The sequence below is a fragment of the Cherax quadricarinatus genome, chromosome 37, assembly GCF_038502225.1.
Source record: "Cherax quadricarinatus isolate ZL_2023a chromosome 37, ASM3850222v1, whole genome shotgun sequence".
Classification (NCBI taxonomy): domain Eukaryota; kingdom Metazoa; phylum Arthropoda; class Malacostraca; order Decapoda; family Parastacidae; genus Cherax; species Cherax quadricarinatus.
Genome location: NC_091328.1, coordinates 11,367,860 through 11,394,313, shown reverse-complemented (window position 1 = coordinate 11,394,313; position 26,454 = coordinate 11,367,860). Strand labels below are relative to the sequence as shown.

Here is a 26,454-nt window from a genome sequence, read left to right as displayed (position 1 = left end):
TGCTGCTTCCTTCAACACTGAATTATTCAGACAGTACTGAACACTCAACATCTCCGACGCTCCCTTCCTAAAAAGGGAAATAAAAGAAAGCTACCTTGTTAGGTTTAGACTGAGAGGTGACTATTCTTACAGGTCTTTAGATCCTGCAATGACAACCTTGTTACGTTTAGACAGAGTAACTTTTTTTTATCAGTCTTTAGATCCTGGAATGACAAACTTGAACAATGGCAGGGATCCTTAGGTTCGTGAACTTAAATTCATACCCCTAGTAATACTGTTTTCACAAATTTATTCTTACTGTATCCCATCTAACATGCTGACCCCGACAAGTCAGGGGTCAGTCAATCAACTTGTGGGGTAGTTGTAAAACGTAGTGACTGTATAAGCCACCCTGATAAGCCTAAAGACAGGTAGATCTTACATGCCTCCCCACATCCATGTCTCTGGATTTCTGAATTTCTAGGTTCTCCGTGTTTGCCAAAGCTAGTTCTGCTATTAACTTCTTCTTGAAGCCATTTGTAACATACAAGCCTGGCTCAGGGCCGGGCTGTGGGAGTAAGGGAAACTCTGGGACCTCTTCAGAGGTATACCAGAGGTAAAGTAGAAAGTGGTTGAGCATTAAATTACTATACTGGTCAAAGAGCCTTAGTGGTGTTATTACACCACACAGGGTACAGCCCAATTTTAATATTTTACAGCATGTTTACCTAATGACAACTGCTCTTTCATTACAGACGCAGAGGCCAGAACAGAGCGTCATGCAAGCGCTGGAGTCCCTCAACGATGGTCAGGTAAGTTGATGCTTGCATTACCTCTATATTACCTGTTAAATTTATTATGTCTCTCTTTTCAGGGAAAGTTTGTTTTTAATAGTGAAAGGCTCTTGATTCATGTAACTGGCACTGGATGACCCCTATGGGTTTAGTGCTTCTCTATGATAATAAACATCAAGGCAGCCCCCCATGAAGGGATTAAATTCCCAAAAAATTAAGGGCGTCACGATAATAAAACCATTATTAACGAAAACAGGGAGCCAAGGTCCAGGTTTTTCGATAGTAATTTCACTCTTGAAAACTCTATTATTATTGTGAAATTATCACAATATTAAATCATTGTTTGCCGTACTTCCATTTCCTTTTATGTACCATTTCAAGTTCATGCAACAGAAATTATCATGTCAGGTAAAAGGACAAATGTGCAACTAACCTGAAGGCTAGGATATATGAAGGACATTTCTAGGGGTCAGTTGCCTCCAGGGCCTGGTTCCAGACCAGGCCTCCTAGAGGATCAAGACTTAATAAATCAGGCTGTTACTGCTGGCTGCACTCAATCCAATGTATGAACTGCAGCCTGGCTGGTCAGGTACTGATCTGAAGAACTTGTCCAGTTCCCTCTTGAAGACCACCAGAAGTTAATTGGTAATTCCCTGTAGGCATAGAGGGAGGGCATTGAAAAGTCGGGGACCTCTGACACTCATTGATTTCTCTCTTAGTGTACTCTTCGTACCCTGGCTTTTTAGTGGAGGTATTTTGCACCAACTGACCAAACGCCATTTGTTGTTTGGTCAGATGGTGCAAAACACCACCACTAACCCAAACACTATTTGGTGTTTGTGTTAGGGACCAATCCCTCCAGAATTTCCAGGTGTAAATTATTATGTACCCTTCTCACCTACATTCCAAGGAATAGAGTTTAGGGTTTTCAAGTGTTAGAGTAAGTATATATGAGCTGTGAAGGTTCGCTGTACGTTTTCCAGCTTAACAGTGTCGCCTGCCTCGACATTTTATTGCTGCAATATTATGTTCTCCATGAGTTTCATAAAGCTCCTGGAAAGTGAAACGTTGCAGCAATAAAATATCTTGTTAGTTGCACGTGTCCTCTTACTCAACATAATGTCGTTAATTGTACCAATATTATTAGAGAAATTATCATTTTGTGATGGAAATAAAGGTAGCATTAAAATTTAAGATGAAGTAGGAAAACCAAATGAACCTCATGCAAGCTATGCAGGAGAACATCATCTCTCATAACAGCAGTAGAAGGTTTAATAACAGAGATAAAAATGTAGAAAACTTCCAACCTTTAGCTACAATGGCCCCTCAAGGGAGGTTCCTTGATGCTCGTAAGGGGCTCTTTATCTAGGGAATTGGATCTTTTGTCCAGTTTCCTGAATTGAGCCTGAATATCTTCCGTCCCCCCCCCACATGTGCTGTATAATCCTATGGGTTTAGCACTTCCCCATGATTATAATAATTGTATAATTAGCTACAATGTATATGGCAAACCTTGTAGAATACCTCCCTTCACATCCTCACCCAGACCAATCATCCTTCAGCAAATGACACTGGTCACAGGCAAAAACAACGTCTCCTTATCAACCACAGAATAGCTGCTTAACATTTGTACTGCAATACTGACTTCAAACTACTTCCCAGAGATATTCAAAATAGCAAAAATGATAAGTCATTGCCAAGCCCAACAAAGACTAGCACAAATCCAGGAACTACGGACCAATCTCTTAGAAATCACTGGAAAAATATTTGCATGGAATTCCAACAGTTTAATTTTAGAGATCAGAGAGCAACCCAGCATACAACCAGCATCATCTATGATGGGGTCAACAGCATACTGAATCATGGCACTGGATAGTCTGTGGCTGACCTACCCAACCACAATTGGTCATTTTTGAGTGATGTACAATTTCTTGAACAGAAGCAAACAGCTGAAGCATTCATACCTATAGCTGGAGTGTCTGAGGGCTCCTGGCTGAGCCCTGTCGTGTTTAACATCTCTGAAAATGATGCTTTCCCAACAGGGGTCTCAGGGCACAGTCGTAACACAATTTACTGATAATGTAATATACTATGTGGTGGCCTTCACCCCAGCAGGTAACAGCAAACCTGAAAAAAGTGACTGAGAGGATGAATGAGGAACTGAATAGACCAGCTACTTGGGAAAAGAAATTAAAAATTATCACCAACCCCCAAAAAAGTACAAAGTAGCACAATAGAATGTCACCCAGTGACAAATGAAAACAATGGAGGAATCATGATAAGAGACTCCTATTGCCATCAAAAGTTCCAGCAAGATCTTAGGTTATGCAATCGACAGACTGAATGCCCTTCAGAAACAAAGTAAATCTAGCACAAGGTTTATCTCCTCCAACCAAACAGTTTCAGACAGGCTCCAACCCACATCAAAAACATCCCTATAAGATGACAATATGCCCAATTCTCGAGTATTTGTGCACCCCTGTCATTGACAACATCCAAAATGTTGAAAATTCAAAGATTCCAAACAAAGCCCTTTGTCTAAAATACCTGTTTGATAAAATTAACCAGAATGGAGGACCTCCATGTAGGAGTGATACCAGAATTTCTGTACTAGGGGGTCTTAGGGATGGCTGTCTGGTTGGAAGAGGTCTCTAGGAAACTTCTGAAGCAGCATTATTATTATTACTGTATTTTTATTTGGGGCACCACCACTGCCTCCATGTATAACGTGAAATTGATGCCATTAAGATCAAGCAGCTCCAGTACTGTATGAATAAGTTATATTTTCCCGACAGAAATAACCCACCCCAACCCATCAACACAAATTTTGCTCAAACTCTGTGACCCTTGAACTGCCACAGAGTATAAAAAAGTGAGGCACTACATTCACAAGGATGAATTCCCAAGGACAAGGATACTAAGTGATCTGCCAGAAGACAGAATGTTTAACGCCTCATCCAGTTTATGTAAAAAGTTGATAAATCCATAACTGTTGTGACATTCCCAAACACCTGAACTTCATGAAGAGCAACAAACACAGAGCACCAATCCTAGCAAGCAACATGCCACTGATGTACCCACAAGCCTCTGGAGCTGTAACTTATCTCCACATAAAAAATAACCTCATGAAAATATATTTAAAGCTAAGCATACCCATACAGGAAACATGTTTAGTAATGTTTCACAATCTCTTATAAATATTTTTTGAAATTTATAGTCACAAAATACAGCACGCAGATCAGCCTGTTTTTTCATAATTTTTTCTTGCATGTTTTGACCTACTTATAAGCACTTTAGAACTAATTAAAGAGCATGGTAATAATGTTTCCAAATGAATATTTTTAGTGTTTATTTGTTTTTCAGGTGAATGACTTCTTGACAGGCAAGGCCCCACTCAACCTAACTATGCGACTTGGGGATCACATGATGCTCATTCAACTCCAGCTGTCCACTGTATCACCTGGCGGCTCAAGGAAGACCCGTCTCCAACCCACACACAGTCATACCCACTCTCACACTCATGCGCACACCCATACTCACACACACACGCATGCTCACACACACACTCACAGCCTTGACCATGGAGGGGCTGCTCGTACATCCACACATTCTCATCCTCTAACGCCACCATATACCCCTCATGCTACCTGCTCGGGTTATTCTCCTGTGCACACGTCTCATATGTCCAGCCAATCCTCAATCCCAACTTCCGTGACAATTAACCCTAGTCAGTCTACGTCCTCTAATTCTGCAGCCTCCAATACATCTACTATGTCTAATTCCCCTTCTTCTCCATCTTCTTCCTCCTCTTCCTCCTCTTCTTCCCCTACCTCCTCTGCATCAGCAACCTTACATCACCAACATAATCTTTTACACCATCATCATTATCATCATCATAGTATGGGCTGTGGATCTCCATCATCCCCTCCACCACCATACTTAGCCACCCCTCCACACCACCACCATCACCACCACCTTCACCATCATCATCACCGGCAAATACCAGGCTCTCCTTCCACCCCCAACAGTCCCACCTCAACTTCGAGCGGATCAAACTCCAGTTCGCCGTCTGGTCTTGGAATGGATGGTGACCTTCCTGTCAGAGGGTGTCCACACAGGGGTGAGGAAACTGACCCTAGAGCCTCTTTAGATACCAAGGCACTGGCTGAGGCTTCCCGTAACTTAACTCAGACACTAAAGCAGTTGTCCTCGGAAGTCCTGACATCAAAACCAGAGCAGAAGGAGGTAAGAAAAATGCTCTTTATTTTTTCATCCAAAATAATCCCACAAATTTCAGGAATAAAATTTCTGATTCCAAAATTTTTGTATTTGTATGTGATTTGCTAAATCTGTGTGGTTTGCTCAGTACAAGTAATACTGAGTACTCAGTCCTCTCTCTTTATTGCCAGATGTATTTACCTATCTGTAATACAGATTTGTCTTGATAATATTGATTACAAAAAGTACAGTACTGTGCTCCATAAAATATGTGCATTTTACTAATGAAAATTTGTTCTACAGGATACCCTGACCCCCCATGAGGTGGCAGCAACATCTCTGGGTTCAATGGGTGGCAACAGCAGTAGTAATAGTAGCACTAGTAACAGCAGCAGCAGCATTAGTAGTGGCAGCAACAGCAGTGGCAGTGGGTGCAGCAGCAGTAGCAGTAGCAGCAGCAACAGTAGTAGTAATACCAGCAGCAGTGGCAGCAGCAGCAACAGCAGCAGCAGCAGTGCAACTAGTAGCAACAGCAGTAGTAGCACTGGTGGCATTAAGAAGCAGGGAGCCATAATTGAGAGTATGCATCACCATGGCAAAGGGGTGTACTCAGGCACTTTCTCAGGTAATATCTTTAAGGCATAATTTGATATAATTTTGGTTAAAATACATAATTTTTCCTGTTGCAGGAAATTTTTGAATTATGGTTTTGAAAGAGGCATAAAAGGGTATGTAAGTAGTATTCAAACAGGCTTGTGTGAGTGCATTAGATTGGAGTATATGGAGTTCAGTGGGTTTTTTTTGTCTTGACTTGCATGTTGAGGTAAGTGAGATGACATTTATGAAGGGGTTTAGGGAAACTGTTTAGCTGGACTTGAGTCCTGGAGGTGAGAACTAGAGTGTCTGCATTCTGAAGGAGGAGTGGGGATGTTGCAGTTTGGAGAGCTATCTGAACTGTGATGTCTGCATGCTTCTGGCAAGAAACGATCAAATGACTAATGGTGAATTCATTTCCTCTTTATTTTTGGGTCACCTTATCTCAGAAGGCTGATAAACTGTGCAATGAGAGCAGTTTGTTCAACTGTATTAGTTTATAAAAGGGCGACTTGTAGACTTCTCGATACATGTACAGTAATTTTTTTTTTTTTTAGATTATATTCATTGAAAGCACTAAACTTTTAGGAATTAAGCAGTATCAGGGCTTTTAGAAAATCAGCTAACACTGTATGTCTGACTATTATTTAGTGGTTACCAAAATAGGAGAAAGAGAAAGAAAGGTGGCATACAAGGTTTCACTGGGTAAAAAAGAAGTGAATGTGAATGAAATTAAGGATGGCGAGATATACGAGAAACTGCTGGAAGAAAAGTTGCCTCGAGTGAAATAGTGCTGAGGGGTGTCAGAGGTATGGTGTGAAGGGAAGAGGAATGATGTGGTAAAGTTGAATGTTAACATATGAAAGTTTTGGCCATGTAAAAATTGATACATGGCAGAGTATATGGAGAGGAAAGAGAGGTCAAGGATAGATTTAAAAATGTCATAGAACAAATAAAAGAATAAGCTGGAGGTAAGTGACAGCTAAACAAGATGAGAAAGCCTGGGAAGCAAGTGGAGCATTTACAGATTTACAAAAATCAGATGTTTTGTTATACAGGGAAGCAGTGTGGCATGCATTTGTCTGTTTGAAACTCATAAGTTGTTAAAAACTGTAAAGATTTACTGAGAAGAATGAGACTCAAGCTAATTGTATTCATGAGGAAGGGCTAAAGGTCTAGCAATCATGCAATACATGGTGAATGGCAGGTAATCATATTTGATCCAAGGATGTAAAAGCTTCAATTCTTTGGAGCAGGAGCCCTTCACCAGCATCAGTGCACCCTTTTTCAGGGAGGCTCAGGCTAATGTATGAGAGACAAATATTTTCCACTAAAGGTTGACCAGGGATATGTGATTCACCAATATATTTATTGATGTAAATAAAATGACTGCTAGTATGTTAGGGAGAGGAGCAATCTTAAAATGAATCAAGTATAAAGTGGGAGTTGTCACAGTTGCTCTTTACTAATAGCAATGCTTGTGGGAGATTCAGAAGAGAAGAGTGGAAGTGTATGTAGAAGATTGAGAGGAACACAGAAAACTGTAAGGTGATGGGAATAAGAAATAGAAGATCGGGAAGGGGGAGCATGAAGTGAACATATTTAGATGTATGAGAGTGGTTATATTAGAAAATGAATCTAGGAAGATTTTGCTCAATTTTGCCTTTTAAATGTACTTTACAGAACAAGCTTTATATAAAATATGGTAATTTGTGTGTTTCTGCTTTGATTTATGTTCATGAGAAAGATCATTTTGCTAAAAATAAAGTTTACCTAAATTGGACAAGATTTATAAAATTCGTAGCTCAGTAGCTTATGGTTAAAACATTGGAAAACTTGATTATTATTATTATAATCAAAAAGAAGCGCTAAGCCACAAGGACTATACAGCTGGAAAACTTGAGATGAATCACAGAATAGATGCAAAAAGTAAGAGGCTTAAGAAAAAATGAAGTTTGCCAATGAATATAAAAAAAATGGTAATCAAGGAATAATGATTATGAAGTTTTGTACAGGAATGAAGCATGGTATTGGAATATTGCAGCCAGGAGGCTAGACATAAATGTCAGCCAGATCAATGTGTGAATATTACCAGACACCTTTGATATACCTTTGAAGTTTCGAGAGTTTTATTACTCTCGGAGCCCAGCCATGGGCCAGGCTCGTCTGGTGCATGCCTGGTCAGCCAGGCTGTTGCTGCTGGAGGCTTGCTGTCCCACATATCCATCACAACCTGGTTAATCTGGCACCTAGTAAAGATACTTACCCAGTTTCCTCTTGAAGCTTCTACACTTGTTCCAGCCATGTTTCTGATATCTTCTGGTAAGATGTTGAATAGTCTGGGACCCTGGATGTTGATACGGTGTTCCCTTATTGTTCCCACCACATCCCTGCTCCTCACTGGGTTTATTTCGCACTTCCTCTCAAAGCTCTCGCTCCAATATGTTGTTATGGCAGTGTGCAGATTTGGGACCAGGTCCTCGAGTATTTTCCAGGTATAGATTATCATGTATCTCTTCTCCACTCCAGTGAGCACACGTCCAAGCCTTGAAGGCGTTCCCAATAATTTAGGTGCTTTAGTGGCTCAGTGTGAGCCATAAATGATAGTTATTTTTTCCAGCTCTGATATTTCTCCTGCTTTGAATGGGGCCATCAGCACTGAGCAGTGTATTCTAAATGAGGGAGCACTAGCGATTTGAAGTGTGTCACCATCGGCATTATTTCCCTTGTTTTGAAAGTTCTCAATACCCACCCTGTCACCTTCCTGGCTGTCGTGATCTTTGTCTTGTTATGGTCTTTAAATTATTATTATTATTATAATCAAAGGGGAAGCGCTAAACCCGGCGGATTATACAGCGATGGTCTTTATAAGGTTAGCTGACATAATTATTCCCAGGTCTTTTATGTGTTCCTGTTGTTCTATTTGGTGACCCTCTCGAGTTTTGTATATAGCGTTCCTTTTGAGCTCTTCATTCTTTTCATACCTAAGCAGCTTATCACCATTGAACACCATGTTGTTCTCCACTGCCCACTGGAAAACCCTACTTATGTCTTCTGTAATTTTTCATGTCCTCTACCATAGTGACTTTCATGCTTATTTTAGTGTCATCTGTAAATGATGATATAAAAGTGTGATGGGTGTTTTTATCTATGTCTGCTGTGAGGATGAGAAACAGCAGAGGTGCCAGGAGAGTGCCTTGAGGCACTGAGCTTTTTACCTCACTGATGCTGGATCTTACTCTGTTTACTACTACTTTTTGTATTGTGTGTGTTAGGAATCTGAAAATCTATCTGCCTACCTTCCCCGTAATGCCCATGGCCTTCATTTTCTGCTCTATCACTCCTGGTCATCTTCCAACGGCTACGTAATTCTGTCATAATGGTTCAGCAGCTGTGACTGGCATGATCATCCTTCTCTAAAACCATGCTGATTCGGGTTATGCTGGTTGTGCTGCTACATGAAATTTGTAATCTGCCGTATCATCACTCTTTCGAAGATTTTTACGATGTAAGAAGTTAGGGCTACGGGTCTAATTTTTAGCTAGTGCTCTACTACCTCCCTAATGCAAAGGGGCTATGTCTGCACTCTTTAAGGCCTCTGGTATTTCACCTAGATCTAAGCTCTTTCTCCAAAGAATACTGAGGGCTCGTGCTAGTGGTACTTTGCACTTCTTCATTAATATCGCATCCTATAAATCTGGTCCAGGTGCTGAGTGAGTGGGCATGTTATCCATTTCTTTTTTGAAATCTATGAGATTTGTACTAATGTCAGTTAGTTGGTCTGCACAGCCATCTGCAGGAGTGAAAAATGTTTCTGCATTTTCTACCTTGCTGTCATTTAGTGGGTTGCTGAACACTGACTCATACTGTTTTTTGGGGGGTTTCTCAGGGGGTTACAAAGGGTTCGGGAGAATATACACAATTTATTCTCATATACAGTGGTATACCGAGTTTCGAACTTAATCCATTCCAGGATACACAAATAACCCGCACATAAAAGAGAGAAGCTTACGACGACGTTTCGGTCCGACTTGGACCATTGACAAAGTCACACTAACCAGAAGTGGAGCAGGACGGCTATATATAGGCAGGAAGAGGTGGTGGTAGTAGTAGTAGTACAAGAATGGTATATAATACCGACAAGATGAAATTAAGACACATGCGCAACACCTGGGCATCCCTATCGTAGACGTTTCGCCATCCAGCCAGCCACTGGATGGCGAAACGTCCACAACAAAGACAACCAGACGCCGCACATGTGTCTTAATTTCATCAGTAGTTGTAGTAGTAGTAGTAGAAGAGGTAGTGGTAGTGGTAGAAGTGGGAAATAAGGAGGACGAGCCAGTCAAAAACAAAGGAAGGGGAGCACTGCAAGAGAGCTAGGTGCCCACTGAGGGAGAGCAAGCGCACAGAGGTGCGTGAAAGGGGAAGTGGGAAATAAATGAAGAAGGAACAGAAACACGAGACAGAAGAGAGAAAGACAACCCAGAGGAGAAAAGGAAAGAGGAAAGGGGAAGAGGGAGAAGAAGAAAAAAAAGAAAAAGAAAAAAGAAAAAATGAGGAGTCAGGTTAAGTCACGGGTGTTCTGAAGTTTGGAGCATTTTACAATGTAGTGGGAGAGGAAGGCATCTACAGAGATGAAGCCAGGGCTAAGGTTCATACAAGGAAAGTTGTGTATTAGAGAGGATTCAACTAGACGGCGACTGTTCGAGTTGGAAGTAGGGAAGACAGTTTTAGCAGAAGACCAGTCATTAGGATGGCTATGATCTCTGACGTGACAGAAAAGAGCATTGTTAGTGTCGGCAAGCCTAACACTATTTTTGTGCTCCTGGCTTCGTCTCTGTAGATGCCTTCCTCTCCCACATTTCTAGTAAAACCAATCAAAATCACCTCTATTTCTATAATATGTTTTCCATTCTATCAAATGAGACCAAGAAAATGAGAATACAACCATAAATACTATACAAAAATAGACCACAAAGTCAGCATTTTAATTTAAAAAAAAAAAAAAAGTTGGAGTTTTTTTTTTTCTCATTATGCACTGCGTGCTCCAGGATTTTTTTAATACAGTGCACACTGACCACACAGACTCATTCTCTCACATGTGGGCCTACCAGCTTTCTCCTGCTTGATTTGAAGCCCCTAGAATTTATGAGTATATATACGTCAAACACAGTACCTCGTAAGACGTATATATACGACTGAAACAGTCAAAGGATTAAATGAGTAACAAAATAGATAAATAAACATTTAAATAAACATTTAAAATCACATTTACGTACCTTTATTGAAGACTCTTGTTGGCATCTGGAAGATAGGGAGGAGGAGAGCGGGAGGACTTATTATTGCCTCAATCACTGCCTCCACCACTGCCTCAACCACTGCGGCACACTGCCTCCTATTTTTGGACAATTTCTTTCTTCACTTCTATGGTGTTTCTCACTTTCTTTACCAAAGGGATGCCACTAGGAAGTTTCTTTGGGCCCATGGTGGCTTATTTCACAGTTGTAATAAATAAACAAGCACTAAACACAATGAATTTATTGTGAAATGTTTGGATGAGCATGCAGGGTAACGTTCACTCAAGGATAAGCAAAGCTAGACTGACTCACGATGCCTGCACGGGCAGGCAGACAGGTCTGGTACGTGGTTCAAAACACAGGGCATGTTCGATACTCGGGACAAAATTGGTGTGAAAAAAGCGGTTGAAACTCGAAGCGTTTGATAGTCAATGCGTTCAAAACTTGAGGTTCCACTGCATTTGAACACTGATTACACATGCAGTGGTCAGCTACAGTAAACACATCAACCACAACCAGTTACTCAGTTCATATTTACAGTGGGGGATGTCCGTATGTCGCTCTTGCTTCGTGACTTCCAAGGCAGTTTCCTGTTTGCACTATGTCTGCCAAGCGAAAAGAAGCTTCTCTGAAGGCCAGTCGTATCGATTCCACTGGTCGCTTCGCTCATTAGAATGGAGCAGCATTGGAGACTTCACACAGAATTGCTCTGAAAATTATGCAGATCAAGAAGCCTCATACCATTGGCAGACCTGATTAAGCCTTGCATTCTGGAAGCAACAAAGGTGGTTCTTGGAGAACAGCAGGCAAACAAGTCAAGGGCAATTTCCCTTTCGAACTATACAGTCAGAAGTCAGATCTTGGACATGAATGAGGATATTCATTGCAACTGGACGAGTCAACAGATGTTGCTTCATGTTCCCAACTTCTTCTTTATGTTCATTGCCTTAACAGGGAAGTTATGAAGGAGGAGTACTTCTTCTCTGAACCAGTGGCCACAATCACTTGTGGAGAAGATATTTTCAAAATCCTAGGCTGGGAAGCACTTGTCAAAGTGTGTACAGATGGGGCTCCTTTTTTGACCGGTTGCAAATCTGGCTTCAAAGCCTTAGTGAAGAACGTCACTCCGCATATCTCCTTCACTCACTGTGTGATTCATTGGCATGCTTTGGTGATGAAGACTCTCCCACCTAGACTTCAAGAAGTGCTCACAGGTGTTGTAAATATTGTGAACCATATCCGAGGGAGCGCAATGACTTCAAGGGTTTTTAAAGTGCTCTGTGAAGAAATGGATGCTGACTTCTCTCCTATTTCACACAGACATATGTTGGCTCTCACGTGACAAGATTCTAAATTGCATGCTACAACTTCAAAAGGAAATAACAATGCTGTTGGAACAAGGTCATACAGCGAAGGAGAATCTCCTTCACGAAAAGATGCAGGATAACCGTTTTGTAACAAAGGTTGCCTACTTGGCCGATTTCTTCTCAGAAGTAAATTCCCTGAATATTTCACTCCTAGAAAACCTTACAATGCTGCACACAGCTTGTGGCAAAGTGGCATCATTCATGTGAAAGATTCAACTTTACCAGAAAAGAGTTGAGGACGGTGATGCAACTTTCTTCTCTCAGATGACGACTCTCCTGGATTCTATGCCAGATGCTGAATGCAGTTTCCATGAGGAGATCTCAGCTCATCTTTTGGCAGTGAATAACATCATCGAAAGTTACTTTCCAGGACTGGATGACTGCTGTACTGATGCGTAGATCTACAGACTCTTTTCAGTCAAGGACAGTGCCATCAGTGATACTGATGTTGCTGCTAAGGTAGAATTTCTTAAATTCATGAGGACTCTCAGTTGAAAGTCGACTTTACTGAACAAGAGCTCCCGACATTTTGGACAAAAGTGCAGGATGACTGTCCTATTCTTTCAATGCGTGCACAGACCATGCTGATCCAGTCCCCATCAGCCTATCACTGCAAGGTTGGAGTCTTGGTACAGACCTGCATTCAACTTCGACAACCTCTACTAGTGAGAACGGCTGGATTTGAGAGGGACCTGACCTCCCAACATCTGCGTTCTACTAGTGACCTACGTCTTGCCTCATGGCGCTATATAAGGCTCCATCCTGTCACTTCAACTCCATATTGTTTCAGACTATGAAACAATGCTCTTCTCTAGACTGAGGGACTGACCACCTCAAAACTTTAAGGGTGATGGACTGATTACATCATCTTTAAGTCTCTTCTGCTTCTATCAACTTTTCTGTACTCGACTGAAGAAGCCTACTGTGTAGGCGAAACGTTTCGAAATAAAGATACCTAACTGTTGCATATGTGTCTTACCTAACAACCTGTCGGTATTTTATACCATTTTAATGTTCAATGGTAACACTGAAAATGAAGGCACGCAATAGGCTTGTGATTGATGCTGACATGAGGTGTTGCCTGTTGAGCACTGCTCCTTGCTTTGATAGACTTATGGCTGCAAAACAATTTCAACCCTCCCACTGAGTGAATGAGAAGTAGGTTTTGTATGATCAGTAGTTCTGTGGAATTTGCAATGTTCTGGCATTTGTAGAGGCTATGTGGAATTTTTCAAGTTTTTTTTTTTTATGTGGCATATTCATAAACCATAGTCTTCCTATCATTTTGTTTTATCTTACCCTTTCACAAGGTTCACCATTTCAAAATTTATTATAGGAGTCATGGTAATACCCTGAAGTCTCGGGATGGGGGGGGGTCATAGGACGAAAAAGGTTAGGAACCACTGGATTGAAGAACCTTTTGATACTACATTTTAACATGTTACATCATACAAATAACATGAAATAGAGGGCAAAAATGTTTTTTTTGTGAATTTCTAGTACTACTGGTGTCCTATGTTTTTGGATTTTGTAAAAAAATTATTTTATTCTAGAAAATTTAAGTTGCATTGTTATTTAACCAAAATAATACTACACATTAATTATGCGACATGTTTAGTTTTTGAGGACTGCTACTACTACAATATAATACTTGGGTATTATGTTGTGGGCACATCATGTATTATTCTCTATGTTTATTTTTTAAGTACAGTACTGTAATTCTTTATCACCTTGCTCTGCTCTCAACTGAAAATGTCCCATAGCACGTTTGCCATTATAAAACCTACCTGTGATTGGTTTTGAGAGCATTTCTGTTCTCATGGCCCTGCCTGGAGTCTAGACTTCTCTGTTGGCTGCCTAATCAACCAGGCTGTTGCTGCTCATGGCCTGCAGGCCTACATAGCTCATGTAGTCTAGTTACAACACTTTGGTTATGACTGCAAATAACATAAGTTGCCTTTAATGGCTGTTAACAATATTACAATATGTTAATGATTACATTTTACAATAATTTTTAACCCCTGAAGAATCTATTATATTAACTACCGCATAACATCATTTGAGTTTATTTTTCCTAATTTGTTTTGATTTTTTATAGGTACTCTGAACCCAGCACTGCAGGACAGGCAGGGACGTCCAAAGCGGGATATATCTACCATTATCCATATCCTCAATGACCTTCTATGTGCCACTCCCCAGTATCGTCGACATTCAACCAACATTTCTCTAAGTACCTCGACACCCACCACCAGCCGAAGTAAAAACATTGGTGGAATTGCCAAGCGGGTTGGGCATCAAACTGGTGGTGCCTCCACTAGTGAAGTGAAGGTCCAAGATTCTACTACACATCTTAATGGTGGGAAGTCTGCTGATAATGCACAAACTACCGAACAAGGTAAATAACCTGTACACTGTGTGGAATACACTACATTGAAAGTTGTTCTGCTGGGTTTCCCCTATAGTTCAGTCTTTGACCAGACTTATTAACCCCTTCACTCTTCGAAGCACCAAAATTAAGAACTGCTGACAATTTCGGGAACTTAAATTTATTTTTTCTGAAATGGTAGAGAATCCTTTTCTGGAAGTAATGACACCATAAATACAAAATAGAAAATTTAGGGTGCAAAGTTGGCAGTCTGAGCACAATTTACGCATTGGCAAGTTTGTCCACTTTGAGTCCTATTTTAACCCTTTCAGGGTCTGTGCCGTAGATCTATGGCTTTACGTTCAGGATCCAAACCGTAGATCTACGCCATGAGCTCAGCTCACTCTGATAAGCTGTGAGCAGTAAATTTGGGCCTAGATATGAGAGAATACATCTATGTGGTATGTGTGCACCACATAAAACAACTCCTGCAGCACACAGTGCATGAGAGAAAAAACTGAGACCGTAATTTTCGATTAAAACAGCGACTTGCAGTGTTTTTTCGTACATTTTTTATAGTTGTATTTGCAATTTCTTGGTCTCATTTGATAGAATGGAAGATATACTACAGAAATAGAGATGATTTTGATTGGTTTGGTTAAGTACTGGAAATGGCTTGAAACTGAGCTAAAAGTAGCAGAAATGTTAAATTTTTGCCGATGTTCAAGAGTAAACAAATGACCTCACAAGTCTAATACATGACAGTTGGTGGGTCTAATATACATTCACAAATGTGGTGATATTATTTATACCATTATTACAGTATTGCATAACAGTAAATCTTCTATTTTTTGGTTTGAATAAAAATTCATTATGTGAATAAAAAATCAAAATGGAATTTATTTGTAAATCCTGAAAACGTAACTAATGAACAGAGGAAATGTTAGTTTAGTGCCAGAAATGCCTGCATTGTTTATCCTGGACCCTATTTTTAAATTGGAATATTTTGAACTTTGCATTAAATTGGCCAAATTACCAATTCCGGTCACTTTATTTTGTTGTTGAAACAGTTGACTTGGCGATTTCTTGTGCTCAATCGATAGAATAGAAGTAATACTAGTGAAGTAGCTAAGAATTTGGTTGACTGGAATACTGTAATTGCCCTAAAATGGGAGTCAAAGTCGGCAAAATTGCTGATGCGTAAATATCGCCGCCACATCAAAATTTGCTAGCACAATTTCGTTAATTTTCCATCAAATTTCGTACTTTTCATTTTATTACCTAAAAAAAAAAGGTTCTCTACCATTTCATAAGAAAAAATAACAAAATTATTCTTTGAAAATTCTTGGACCCTGGTGTGCACTTTAAAATTTGGCCTCTGGACCCTGAAGGTTAAGCCAATTCTAGTGCTTAATTCAACCAAATCTTAGCTATTTCACTAGTATGCTTCTGTTCTATCGAAACTGCCCATTCAGCTATAAGAACTACCCTATAAAGTGCACAGAAGTCGATAAATTGGCCAGCTTTACACGAACTTAAAAAAATCAAATTTAAATACACAAATAACCCGCACATACAAGAGAGGAGCTTACGACGACATTTTGGTCCGACTTGGACCATTTATAAAATCACACTGGTCCAAGTCAGACCGAAACGTCGTTGTAAGCTCCTCTCTTCTATGTGCGGGTTATTTGTGTATGGTTCCAGTCACGGTGTTGCCTTTTTTTGTTATCAAATTTAAAAGGTTTCTATTTTAAATCAAACAAGGTCAGAGGTTTGCTTTTCCCATCATGCACTGCATGGGATAGTTTCTTTTTTATACCATGCACACTCACAACACAGACCCATTCTCTCAAGTCTAAACCAAAATTTACTGCTCACAGCATATTTGAGGGAGATGTACTTTAAAATGTAGATCTGCATGATTGCTGCTGGCATCAGTAACATAGATCAAAGTATGAGACAGTAAAAAGGTTAATATCAAATCAGTTAGGTGGGTATTATTTGCATTCTGAATGCAAATAATGGTGGCAGTGAATATTGTGTTTGTCAGAAAGGGAGAAATGTGAAAAATACTCTTGATGAGTGTTACTTATATAATGATTTAAACAGTGGAGGTTCTGGCTTGCAGAACCACCCTGTAAAAAAAAATACAATGATAGAATTGCCTTCCTCTCCCCCATGTAAATGCCAGCAGTCACCATGCAAGTTATTTTTATATTTTACTACTATGGTTCATTAGTGTTTTCTTTCATATCTCACTGTAACTGCCTTCCACTGTTAACCCTTTCACTATCCACAACCCCCCCCCCCCCCATAAAAATGCTCCCAGTGTCATTTTTTTTTTTTTAATTATTCTGAAATGGTAAGAGAATCTTTTTCTGAAGGTAATGACACCAAAAGTACGAAATTTGATGGAAAACTTAGGGTGCAAAATTTTCAGTCTGGGTGCAATTTAAGCTTCTTGGTCTATGAATTCCCAGTCTGCCCCAGTACTGACTGTAATGTGGGCTGGTGTAATTTAGGCCCTGGTGTGTGAAGAACTGTACCCTGAAAATATTTAGTCTTTGAAATTGATATTATGACAATTGTTGGGAAGCACTAAATCTATAAGGGTTATACATCACCTGGTTAATGGGAGGTAATTAGGTTTGATCCAGAAAATGAAGGGTAGCTCCATTTCCTTTGATAAAGCATCTTTCACCTGCTTCAAGGAACCCCTCCCTTGAGGGCAGTGATGTCATGATTCTCTTGAATTTTAAATTATATTCACAATTTTTGTTTACTTGCTGTAACATACAATACTTCCCTCTGCAAATTACATATATGTCATTGTATAATATTTGCAGATTCTGGAGATGAAAACCAAGCAATGCGCACTAAAGTGGAACAACTGCGATTAATTATGGAGCAGAGACGTGCTCGCCGTAAGGCCCGCCGTGATGCCCGCACCCGCCCATACCCACACACTTCAGCATCGTGGGCCACTGATACCAGTGTTCCTACAGTTGTCACTGCTAGCAGCACAGCATCAGCAAGTACTGCTCAAGCTATGGAGGTTGATGGTAGTAAAGCTGATGGTACTGACCCTGCTACCCTGTGTGAGCTCAACTCAGAGACTGTTGTGGCTTAATGGTGGGCTAACACTAGAAGGATGTTAGGGTGGTGCGTAGGAAGAATTTGCCATGTTAAACTCACCGCGTTATAGTGGTAAATAATGAGTTTACCTTTGCACAATTGCCTGTAACCCAAGGTTACTCATTTAGCCAAGGTAATAGAAGTCTTATTACTGTAAGGCTTGCCATCTGGCAGTTAAAAAGGGGGAATGCAAAGTGTTTTGTCTGTGATTTAGGGTTGAAAGTGTTGCAAGTAATTTGCAACATAGAGCATTGATTGATGATGTGCTTCCACAGTTGGAAAAGATGACAGGTGTAACAAGCCAACTTGCTTATGAAGAATATACATGAGTACACATGTAGTTGAAACAGACTCTGTTAATAACCTTCGATGTTCTGAAAGTTTCTTACAGTTGATTAAAGCAACGACTTGTTGGAAACAGATTTAGAAATGAAAATGAGCAGTTTGTATTGCATCTGTTCAATAAGTTTGTTTTCTCAACAGTAGACCACCCGTGAGGCTTACCCTGGGAAAAAATGCTTGTGGCTTAGCAGGGACACAGTACACAGAATTACAGTATGGAATTCAGGATATGTATCAGGTGGCCTTGTAAGTCTCAAGTATTTCTAGGGTCTTGAAATGAGAATCAGTTTTTGTCTTTCCTTGAAGCTCAAGTCAGCTCCTGATTAGCCAGGCTGTGGTGCTAAAAGTCCCCAGCATCATTATATCTATAGTAATACTGACAGTTTTCCTATAACCAACAGTCCAAGTGATCAGGCTGTCAACCAGGGGTCTGGTCTGGGACTGGGCCATGGGGACAATGAACCCCAGAATCTGCAACAGGCACATATATTTGAGTTCTCAGGTTACACAATATTTGATTCGGTCAATTCTAGACCCCATAGTCTTCAGTTTGGTGTCTTGCTTGAGGCTGCATAACTCTGCTAAGACACCATTCATAAGTTGACAACAGTTCAGGCTATATTAGGAGGGTATTACATCATCTGAGGACGGCTGAATCTACCTCGTCATAAAACCAATTGCTATTTCTTTTCATACAAGCAGATCATATAACCCTTATTCTAATATTATATATACAATATGCTGTTATAATTCAGGATGTCACCTCGGCTGTTAAAGCCCCATAGATCCAATTGCCATAGTTATGTGTAGATGTGGTTGAACTCACTTTTTGTGTAATGATTGACTTTTGGCTTCTGAGAAATTTTGAATCACCCAAGCCACAAGCTATGGAGATGATAATGCTTAAGTTGTCTGTGTTGACGTGATACTTGTATCCAGTGCGGGTTTACCTTCTTATATGCGCCACCAATGCTGTAAATAACACTTTAAAAGCCTTGAAAGATGCAAAAGGCATCTCCATAGATAAAAAAAAAATTATTTAGTGAATGTTAAAGTTTAGGCCCCTTGTTCTTAGGCCCTTGAGTAGCAGATGAAGGCACTAAGCAGTCATTGTTAATGTGATTGTTTAGTAACTAAGTCTGCTTAATACTGATGGTTTACTAACAAATAAGAATGCCAGTCCATGATCATGTGGTGTTGGTGAATACAAAATGACTAATGAGGAAGTGTATGACAAGGGAGCAAATTCTCGGATCATGCCAACTATGTTTACGAAGTGAAGATATGACAACTTCTTGAGCTCATTTTTATGATCTTTTCTTGTGTTGTATTGATTATTTTCAAAATCTAATTTTAGAGGGTTGTCTATGTGAATAATTCCTTTTCTTGGAGAGAAACTACTTAAATAACTTGTTACTCCCCTTTTTTCCTAAAACAATGTTGAATATTTAAATATATGTATTATTATTAATAATCAAAAAGAAGCGCTAAGCCACAAGGACTATACAGCTAAATATATGTAGCAGATTAAATTAGAGCATAATATAAATATTATTGCACATTTGGACTATAAAAGCTAAAACAGGTTAACATGCAATTTTTGTACATAAACCTTTATTGCAGATTTTCCATGTAATTATTATACTCGAGGGGAAGCACTAAATGTGTAGGGGTGTCATTCAATTTCTCTGCAATCTTGTCAGATTCTGCATTATAAAACAACACTAGTATATTTATTCTGCATTAGTTTTCATATCTTGACTTGAGTAAGCCAGGTCTAATTATAGTCACAAACTTACATGTGGTATGGCCTGCTTTCTAAATATTCACCATAACGATTCATCTAATACTAAAAATGTAAATTTTGAGAGAGGGTTTTGGGTGACTCAAAATTGATCCACATTCAAGTCTTATGTAAGTTTATGACTAAAATGTGACTGTAACAGTAGGTGTAATTGCTCTTTATACACTTTATATTTCCACTTATGCTTTATTCAAATTTAAACCCCCATTGTGATGGATATTATGAATTTACTGTTACGGTCACTGAATCAAACTGGACAGTTGTCTGCATTGTGATATTAGATAGATGGACACTCCAAAATGTTCTTGCTTTCAGCCTCCTTTTTTATATTTTTTTTTTATTTTCACTGTTGAGGACTGAACCAAGGAGATTCATATACCGGTACAACAGTGTCTTGTTGGAGTTGGCAGTTTTATGTTATCTAGGTTGAGACTTCCATGTTTGTCTTCTCCAGTTCTAGATAGTCACCTATGAGACTTGGAGATATTAATAATGTAAAAGTATTTTACGCTTGCTTTATAGCTGTGGGTCTTGCTAGAAATGTTAATTTAAAATTAGTAATTCAAAATGTTTTTTGAGTTCTAGCAGGCAATTTTAAAATATAACATGTCAGCCAAATTCAGTGTATTTTCCATTATTGGATCTCAGGTGGAATGTCTCAGATTTGACTCTCTAGAACTGGGCCGCATCATACAACTTCATCTGCTTACTAATTATTACTGAACTGGATGTTAATTGGAATTGTGTCCCAAGTCCAGGATTTGTTTTTTCATTGGATTTTCTATTATAATTATGAAGATTTACCAAGAGTTTTAAGAAATAAAATGTTAGGATATTGTTATGTAGGGCTACTAGCTTAGTGTTTATTTCGATTCAGTATGTTGTAACAAAATTTATTATAATTTTTCATTGTTTTAAGACTATATATTCCTCTATTTTCACCGTTAATTTAGCACGTTGTCATTGTAAATTACCTTGTTGATTTTTAAGGGTAATTTTGCATAATTAGGGCATTTTAATTCAACATGTTACATACATCATTGGGAAAACCATTTTGTTGTTAACTGGTAAATGATCAGTGGCTTTTGTTTTTGAAGTCTTTTAAAACTGAATTTCAAGACTGACTTACTGTTGCACGAAGCAGCGAGCCTCATCCTCATGTTGACTATATTAGTCAGGATGTTTGCTGCAGTTTCCATCTAATTTGAGATAATCTATAGGAGTGATTTAGTGTTCAGACTCATTCATTACCCATTCAGAATGGGTATTGTGTTGCCTGTATTAAACAGGACAAGGGCCCACTTGCAGTACCCATATGGCTCAAAATTTTATCTCCGTGTCATCTTTGGTAAGTGATAAGCATTAAAAGCTATTCTATGCCATCAGGTTAAGTTAAACACATTATAACAGCCACAGTTACAGACAGTAAGCAGTGGTGATATTCTATATTATTGGATGCTGATGCATTTTTGAAATACTGTTACTGCTCATGGTTGGTTTGTGCAGTGTTCTGAATATATGCCTTATGTGCTAATCGTTTTTATGTTTATCTTAATATCACAGAGGAGCTTGGCACAAGTGATAACAAATCTGTTACATTTAGCACTGTTTGGATGTATTATAGTAAGGATACTGCAGGAAAGGTTCCAGATTTGTGTCCTGCTAATTACAGTGGGCTTTGAGAGAACACCAGTCAAGTGGAGTAATGAAGAGAACTGTCATTTGACAGAAAAAATACTTTACAAGCTGACCAAAGAACATAGCAAAATAATATCAAATAAAAAGAATACAAAATGGATGAATGGGAGACTAAAACATTTTTGTGAGGGGGAGGGGATGGGAGGAATTTATAGGCACATCAAGAATGTCAGTCACCTTATGGACCAATATCCATATTAAAAGGGGTTAAAAATAAGAAAACCTAGAGACAATGAAATTCAAAGTATATAGAACAAAGATTAGAAAAATGTTTGGCCCACTTAAGACAAACTCTGGACAGCATACTGATAATGAAAAGAAATGCAGTTAATTTTTTCACAAGATAAAACAAGAATCTTTGTAATTATTATAATTAACCCTAGGAAAAATTATGTATAGCTGTGAAGTATGGTTTTCAATATAACATACATGTGTTTTAAATTGGTAGTAGGTTGGTAGACAGCAACCACCCAGGGTGTACTACCATCCTGCCAAGTGAGTGTGAAATGAAAGCCTGTAATTGTTTTACATGATGGTAGGATTGCTGGTGTCCATTTTTGTCTCATGAACATGCAAGGTTTCAGGTACGTCTTGCTACTTCTACTTATACTTAGGTCACACTACACATACATGTACAAGCATATAGTATATACACACCCCTCTGGGTTTTTCTTCTATTTTCTTACTAGTTCTTGTTCTTGTTTATTTCCTCTTACCTCCATGGCGACTAAAATGCCAGGAGCAAGGGGCTAGTAACCCCTTCTCCTGTATATATTACTAAATGTAAAAGGAGAAACTTTCGTTTTTCCTTTTGGGCCACCCCACCTCGGTGGGATACAGCCGGTGTGTTGAAAGAAAGAAAGACGTGTTTTAAACAACTGGACTGATTAATACAAAAAAAGTCCCCAGATTCTGACACAGTTTTCAAAGTTCTTAATGCAAGATGGATGGAGTTAGCCACTGACTAATCTTTTCAAAATATCACTACAAATAGGTATCATACCTGACATGTGGGAGATGGCTAATGTAATTCATATATATAAAATGAGAGGTCCCTATCATTGAAGGTCACCTTATGGACCAACATATCCATATTAAAAGAGGTTAAAAATTAAAAGGAGGCCCTACCATTGAACTACCACCCAGTCAATCATTACAGTCCACATCTAGGGAATTGGGTCTGTGCTCCAATTTCCTGAATTAAGCCTGAATGCCTTCCACGCCCATTCCCCCCACAGGCACTGTATAATCCCTCTAGGTTTAGCACTCCCCATGATTTTACACTCCACAACAGTAGATGTAATTAGAATTGGACCTGATTTTCCCTTTCCTTGGATAGAACCTGATTGCCTACCATTTCCCATACCCCGTATGATTCCTATGAGGTTAGCACTTCTCTTCTACTACTACTACTACTACTACTACTAATAATAATAATAATAATAATAATGTAGTCCCAGCACTGATTAGAAGGGGATGTTCATACCTGACACCTACCGACTCTGTTGGTCTGGGTTGGACCACAACAAATTGCTTTCTGTCAAGTAAATGGCTCTAGCCATCTTCCCACTGCTGTCATGTCTGGGAGACCACAATCTCCTGCTTACATATTGGACATGTGACTCGCTCACTGTACTTCATGAATAAACACCTGGCACTTGCCCGCAGGATATACTACTACTGACATCTCTGCTGCCTCAGAATACTAACTGCCTTCCTTGCTGAAGGTCCCACCTTTGACAGACTCATCGACTTTTTAACAGAGACCAACTCTGATTTAGATTTTACTACTGCTCTCTCCCACCTCCACTAACACCTATTCCTACAGACATCCCACCCTTCAGTGCTGTATGACCCTTTCGGGTTTGTAATTAAATTAATTATATTATGATGTAAGTGTTTTGTCACCCTGCCTCTGTGGGAAATGGCCGATGTGTTAAAGAAAATAATTATTATTAAGCTTTAGTAAGGCATTTGAGGTAGTGGACCATAGTAAAGAATATGTTGCTGTCTACTTGAATTTCAGTAGAGATTTTGATAATATAAGCAACTAAACATAAAATGGTTATATAGCACTGCAAGGTTTTTTATTAAAGCTCCTCACAGAAGACTGTTCCACAAATAGGTAACACAGGGTACTGGACGAATGGTTCTGTCATGGATCAAGATATGGATGATAAATAGGTAGCAAAAGGTATTGGATGAATGGTTTTCTCATGGATCAAGACATGGATGATAAGCAGGCAGTACAGGGTTTGCATAAACTGATTGAAATCAGAACGGAAACTAGTCATGAATAGCTCCACGATGATCAGTTTTGGCCCCTTGTTGTTTGGGAACAACATTAATGATCTTGCTAAGGGAATATGTGACATAAGTAAATTCATTGACTACACCAAAATAGGTAAATACAAGAGGTAGACAGGATATATACAATGGGGATAAAAATGAGGTATCAAGGATATCTGACAAGAAAGAGCGTAAAATTTAAAGGATACAGGCAAGTGCTGTTTCAGCAATGAAGGTGTCAATGAGTATAATAGATTACTGAGTTGTGTCACAGAGGCTTACAGTTTGGGTAGCCTGAAAAAAGAAAATTGGTCAGTTATATAAATTAACCTTGGATGGATTCAATCATGATGTGCATAGCATGGGCCAGTAGGCCTATCACAGTGCTTTGCTATTATATAATGGCACTGCAAATGAAATTATACGTCAAAGCATATATTTAGCAACACTTGCACATTCCACGGTCAATTTTCATTGAGATAATAAAGTATTGATGTTTTAGGTGAAGATTAAAAATAAAAGAGTAACCTTTGGTGTCTGTAAACCAAGAGCACCAATCTTCTAGGATACTTTTGCAATACTTCTCAGGGATTTCTTCTTATTGCTCATTCTCCTGTGTTTTGCTTCTCTTTGCAAGTTAAAATTGGGTGTTGGTTTTTCAACATAGGGGAAATAACAAGGCAGTGCATAGGCAACTTACCATCTTGGTAACTTTAGCAAGATAGTTTCAACCGCTTTCTTTTAAGCGTTCGTAACACAGGAAAATGTAGAATATTACAAGCATATTTATTAGTTTACACTATGCGGGTATGAGAGTAGGACCAACAAATTTTTTTCCCGTTCCTCGGATGAAACACTTGTGTAGTTCAGAAATGCATTTTATTTATATAATGAAGTTGGATAGCTGATTAATCAAGCTTAAAATACAGGTAATCAGCTTTTTGCTGTTATGAAAGCAGTATAGTAGAATACTTCTCATGGATCTCAACATTTTAAGCAGGGAAGAACCTTACTGTCTGTAACTATTGCTGTTGTATATTAATCATCAGACATAGCATGAGCATTCTATTAGATTGTTTTGACAGAGGGCATTGGATTCCTCCTTATTTATTCAAAATAAAATATTTCTGCACGACAGAATTTAAAAGAAATACATAAAGGACCATGTCGCTGTCATCCAATCATCATACAGAAATCTCACTCGTCGTCATTAAGAAATTGCTTTCTCTTTTATATCGACTTCAAGTCCCACCTGAAGTGTGCAGAGTTGAAGAGGTTGTGGAGAGATGGGGCCAGCTGTGACAAGCTCTTAAAAACAATTCAATTTTCATACTTAAAGCCTCAACAGGTTTACCAGTCAGCTACTTTCTCCCAGCCCCTTCTTTTTATGTCAGGTGTTGTTTCCCCTTGTTGATTCGTCCTTGTTGTACATTGATAAACACGATGGTGAGATTTAGCAACTACAAATAAAAAATTATTTGTTCTAAAGCCCCATTACTAGGTCTCTGTGATTAGACAGTAGGCATGGGTATGTCAAATAATTTTGTATTTTGTTACTGAATATCATCTTTTAATATTAATATTAATCTTACTAGATTTGAGTGCTGTGTATTTGAATGAGGTGCAGCACTATAATTAATTGTTAGAGCTTGAGGCTTTAGTTGGAAATAATATTGTACATCTAGCATGTATATAGGGATTGAATGCCACTGAAATGTGTAGTGTAGTAGTATTTCAGGCAGTTTCCCAGATACATTGCATGCACTACTAGTTTGATGTTCATATTATGACATATATGATTAACCAGCATTGCATAAAAGTATACAAGGTTGATGTTCTCAGATATTAACCTTGTCTACTTTTATTTTCAAGACCCTTAGATGCTGCTCTTGCTATAATAGGGAAAGATAGTAAGTGGTGATAAATAAATCCCAAGCATAGCTTTGTATTGGGCTCAGGATCTTATACAAAAAAAAAACCCATGGGAGAGTGACCTTGTCTGAAACACTGCAAGATATGTTATTGTTGATCACATCCTGTACAGGTGAGAGAATATTGAACTGCTAACAGCAAACATTTACATCACAAATACTTTGCCTGTATCATTAGCGTTAAGATTTTTTTCCTTGGTTCAAAGTGGTATGGCTGAAATTATGTTGTATTTTGAAAGGTGTGTAGATTCCCATGTCTGTTCTTCACGTTAATAAATCAGTATGTTGAATATTTTATTTTATTTCTTCACCTATAATCTCTGAATTTCAGATATTAGTAGATTGCTGGAAATGCTCCCCTATCCTTATTAGTTACATAACTTTCTAAATTATTACTCCAGCTTGGGAAAGCGCTAACTCCAATACCTAGTCAGATTAACCACACACACAAACCTTATGATGCAGATGAGAGGCTTTTGATTCAAGGAAATGGATCTACCTTTCCCTTTCTTGGGTCAAACCTGTTTCCCATTCCCTGTGAGCTGTACGACCTCTACTGGTTTAACATCTTCCACTGACCCTGTTATGGTTATAAAGCAAGGTCTTCAAGGGAAGAGGCCTTAATGCTGAAGAAC

The 26,454-nt window shown here is 39.0% G+C and overlaps 1 protein-coding gene across 3 annotated transcripts in view; it reads left to right on the top strand.

Annotated features, from left to right (window-relative positions):
* The window catches only part of stx (ubiquitin-like domain-containing protein stuxnet), a 420,592-nt gene extending 394,483 nt beyond the window's left edge, over positions 1-26,109 (top strand). For all 3 annotated transcript variants that reach the window (XM_070091884.1, XM_070091885.1, XM_053796941.2), the window contains 5 exons: positions 735-791; positions 4,137-5,018; positions 5,295-5,616; positions 14,351-14,647; positions 17,467-26,109. In XM_070091884.1, the coding sequence (XP_069947985.1) occupies positions 735-791; positions 4,137-5,018; positions 5,295-5,616; positions 14,351-14,647; positions 17,467-17,750 (1,842 nt within the window). In that variant the 3' untranslated portion in view covers positions 17,751-26,109. The remainder of the gene's footprint in view (positions 1-734; positions 792-4,136; positions 5,019-5,294; positions 5,617-14,350; positions 14,648-17,466) is intronic.
* The last annotated feature ends 345 nt before the right edge of the window (positions 26,110-26,454 follow it).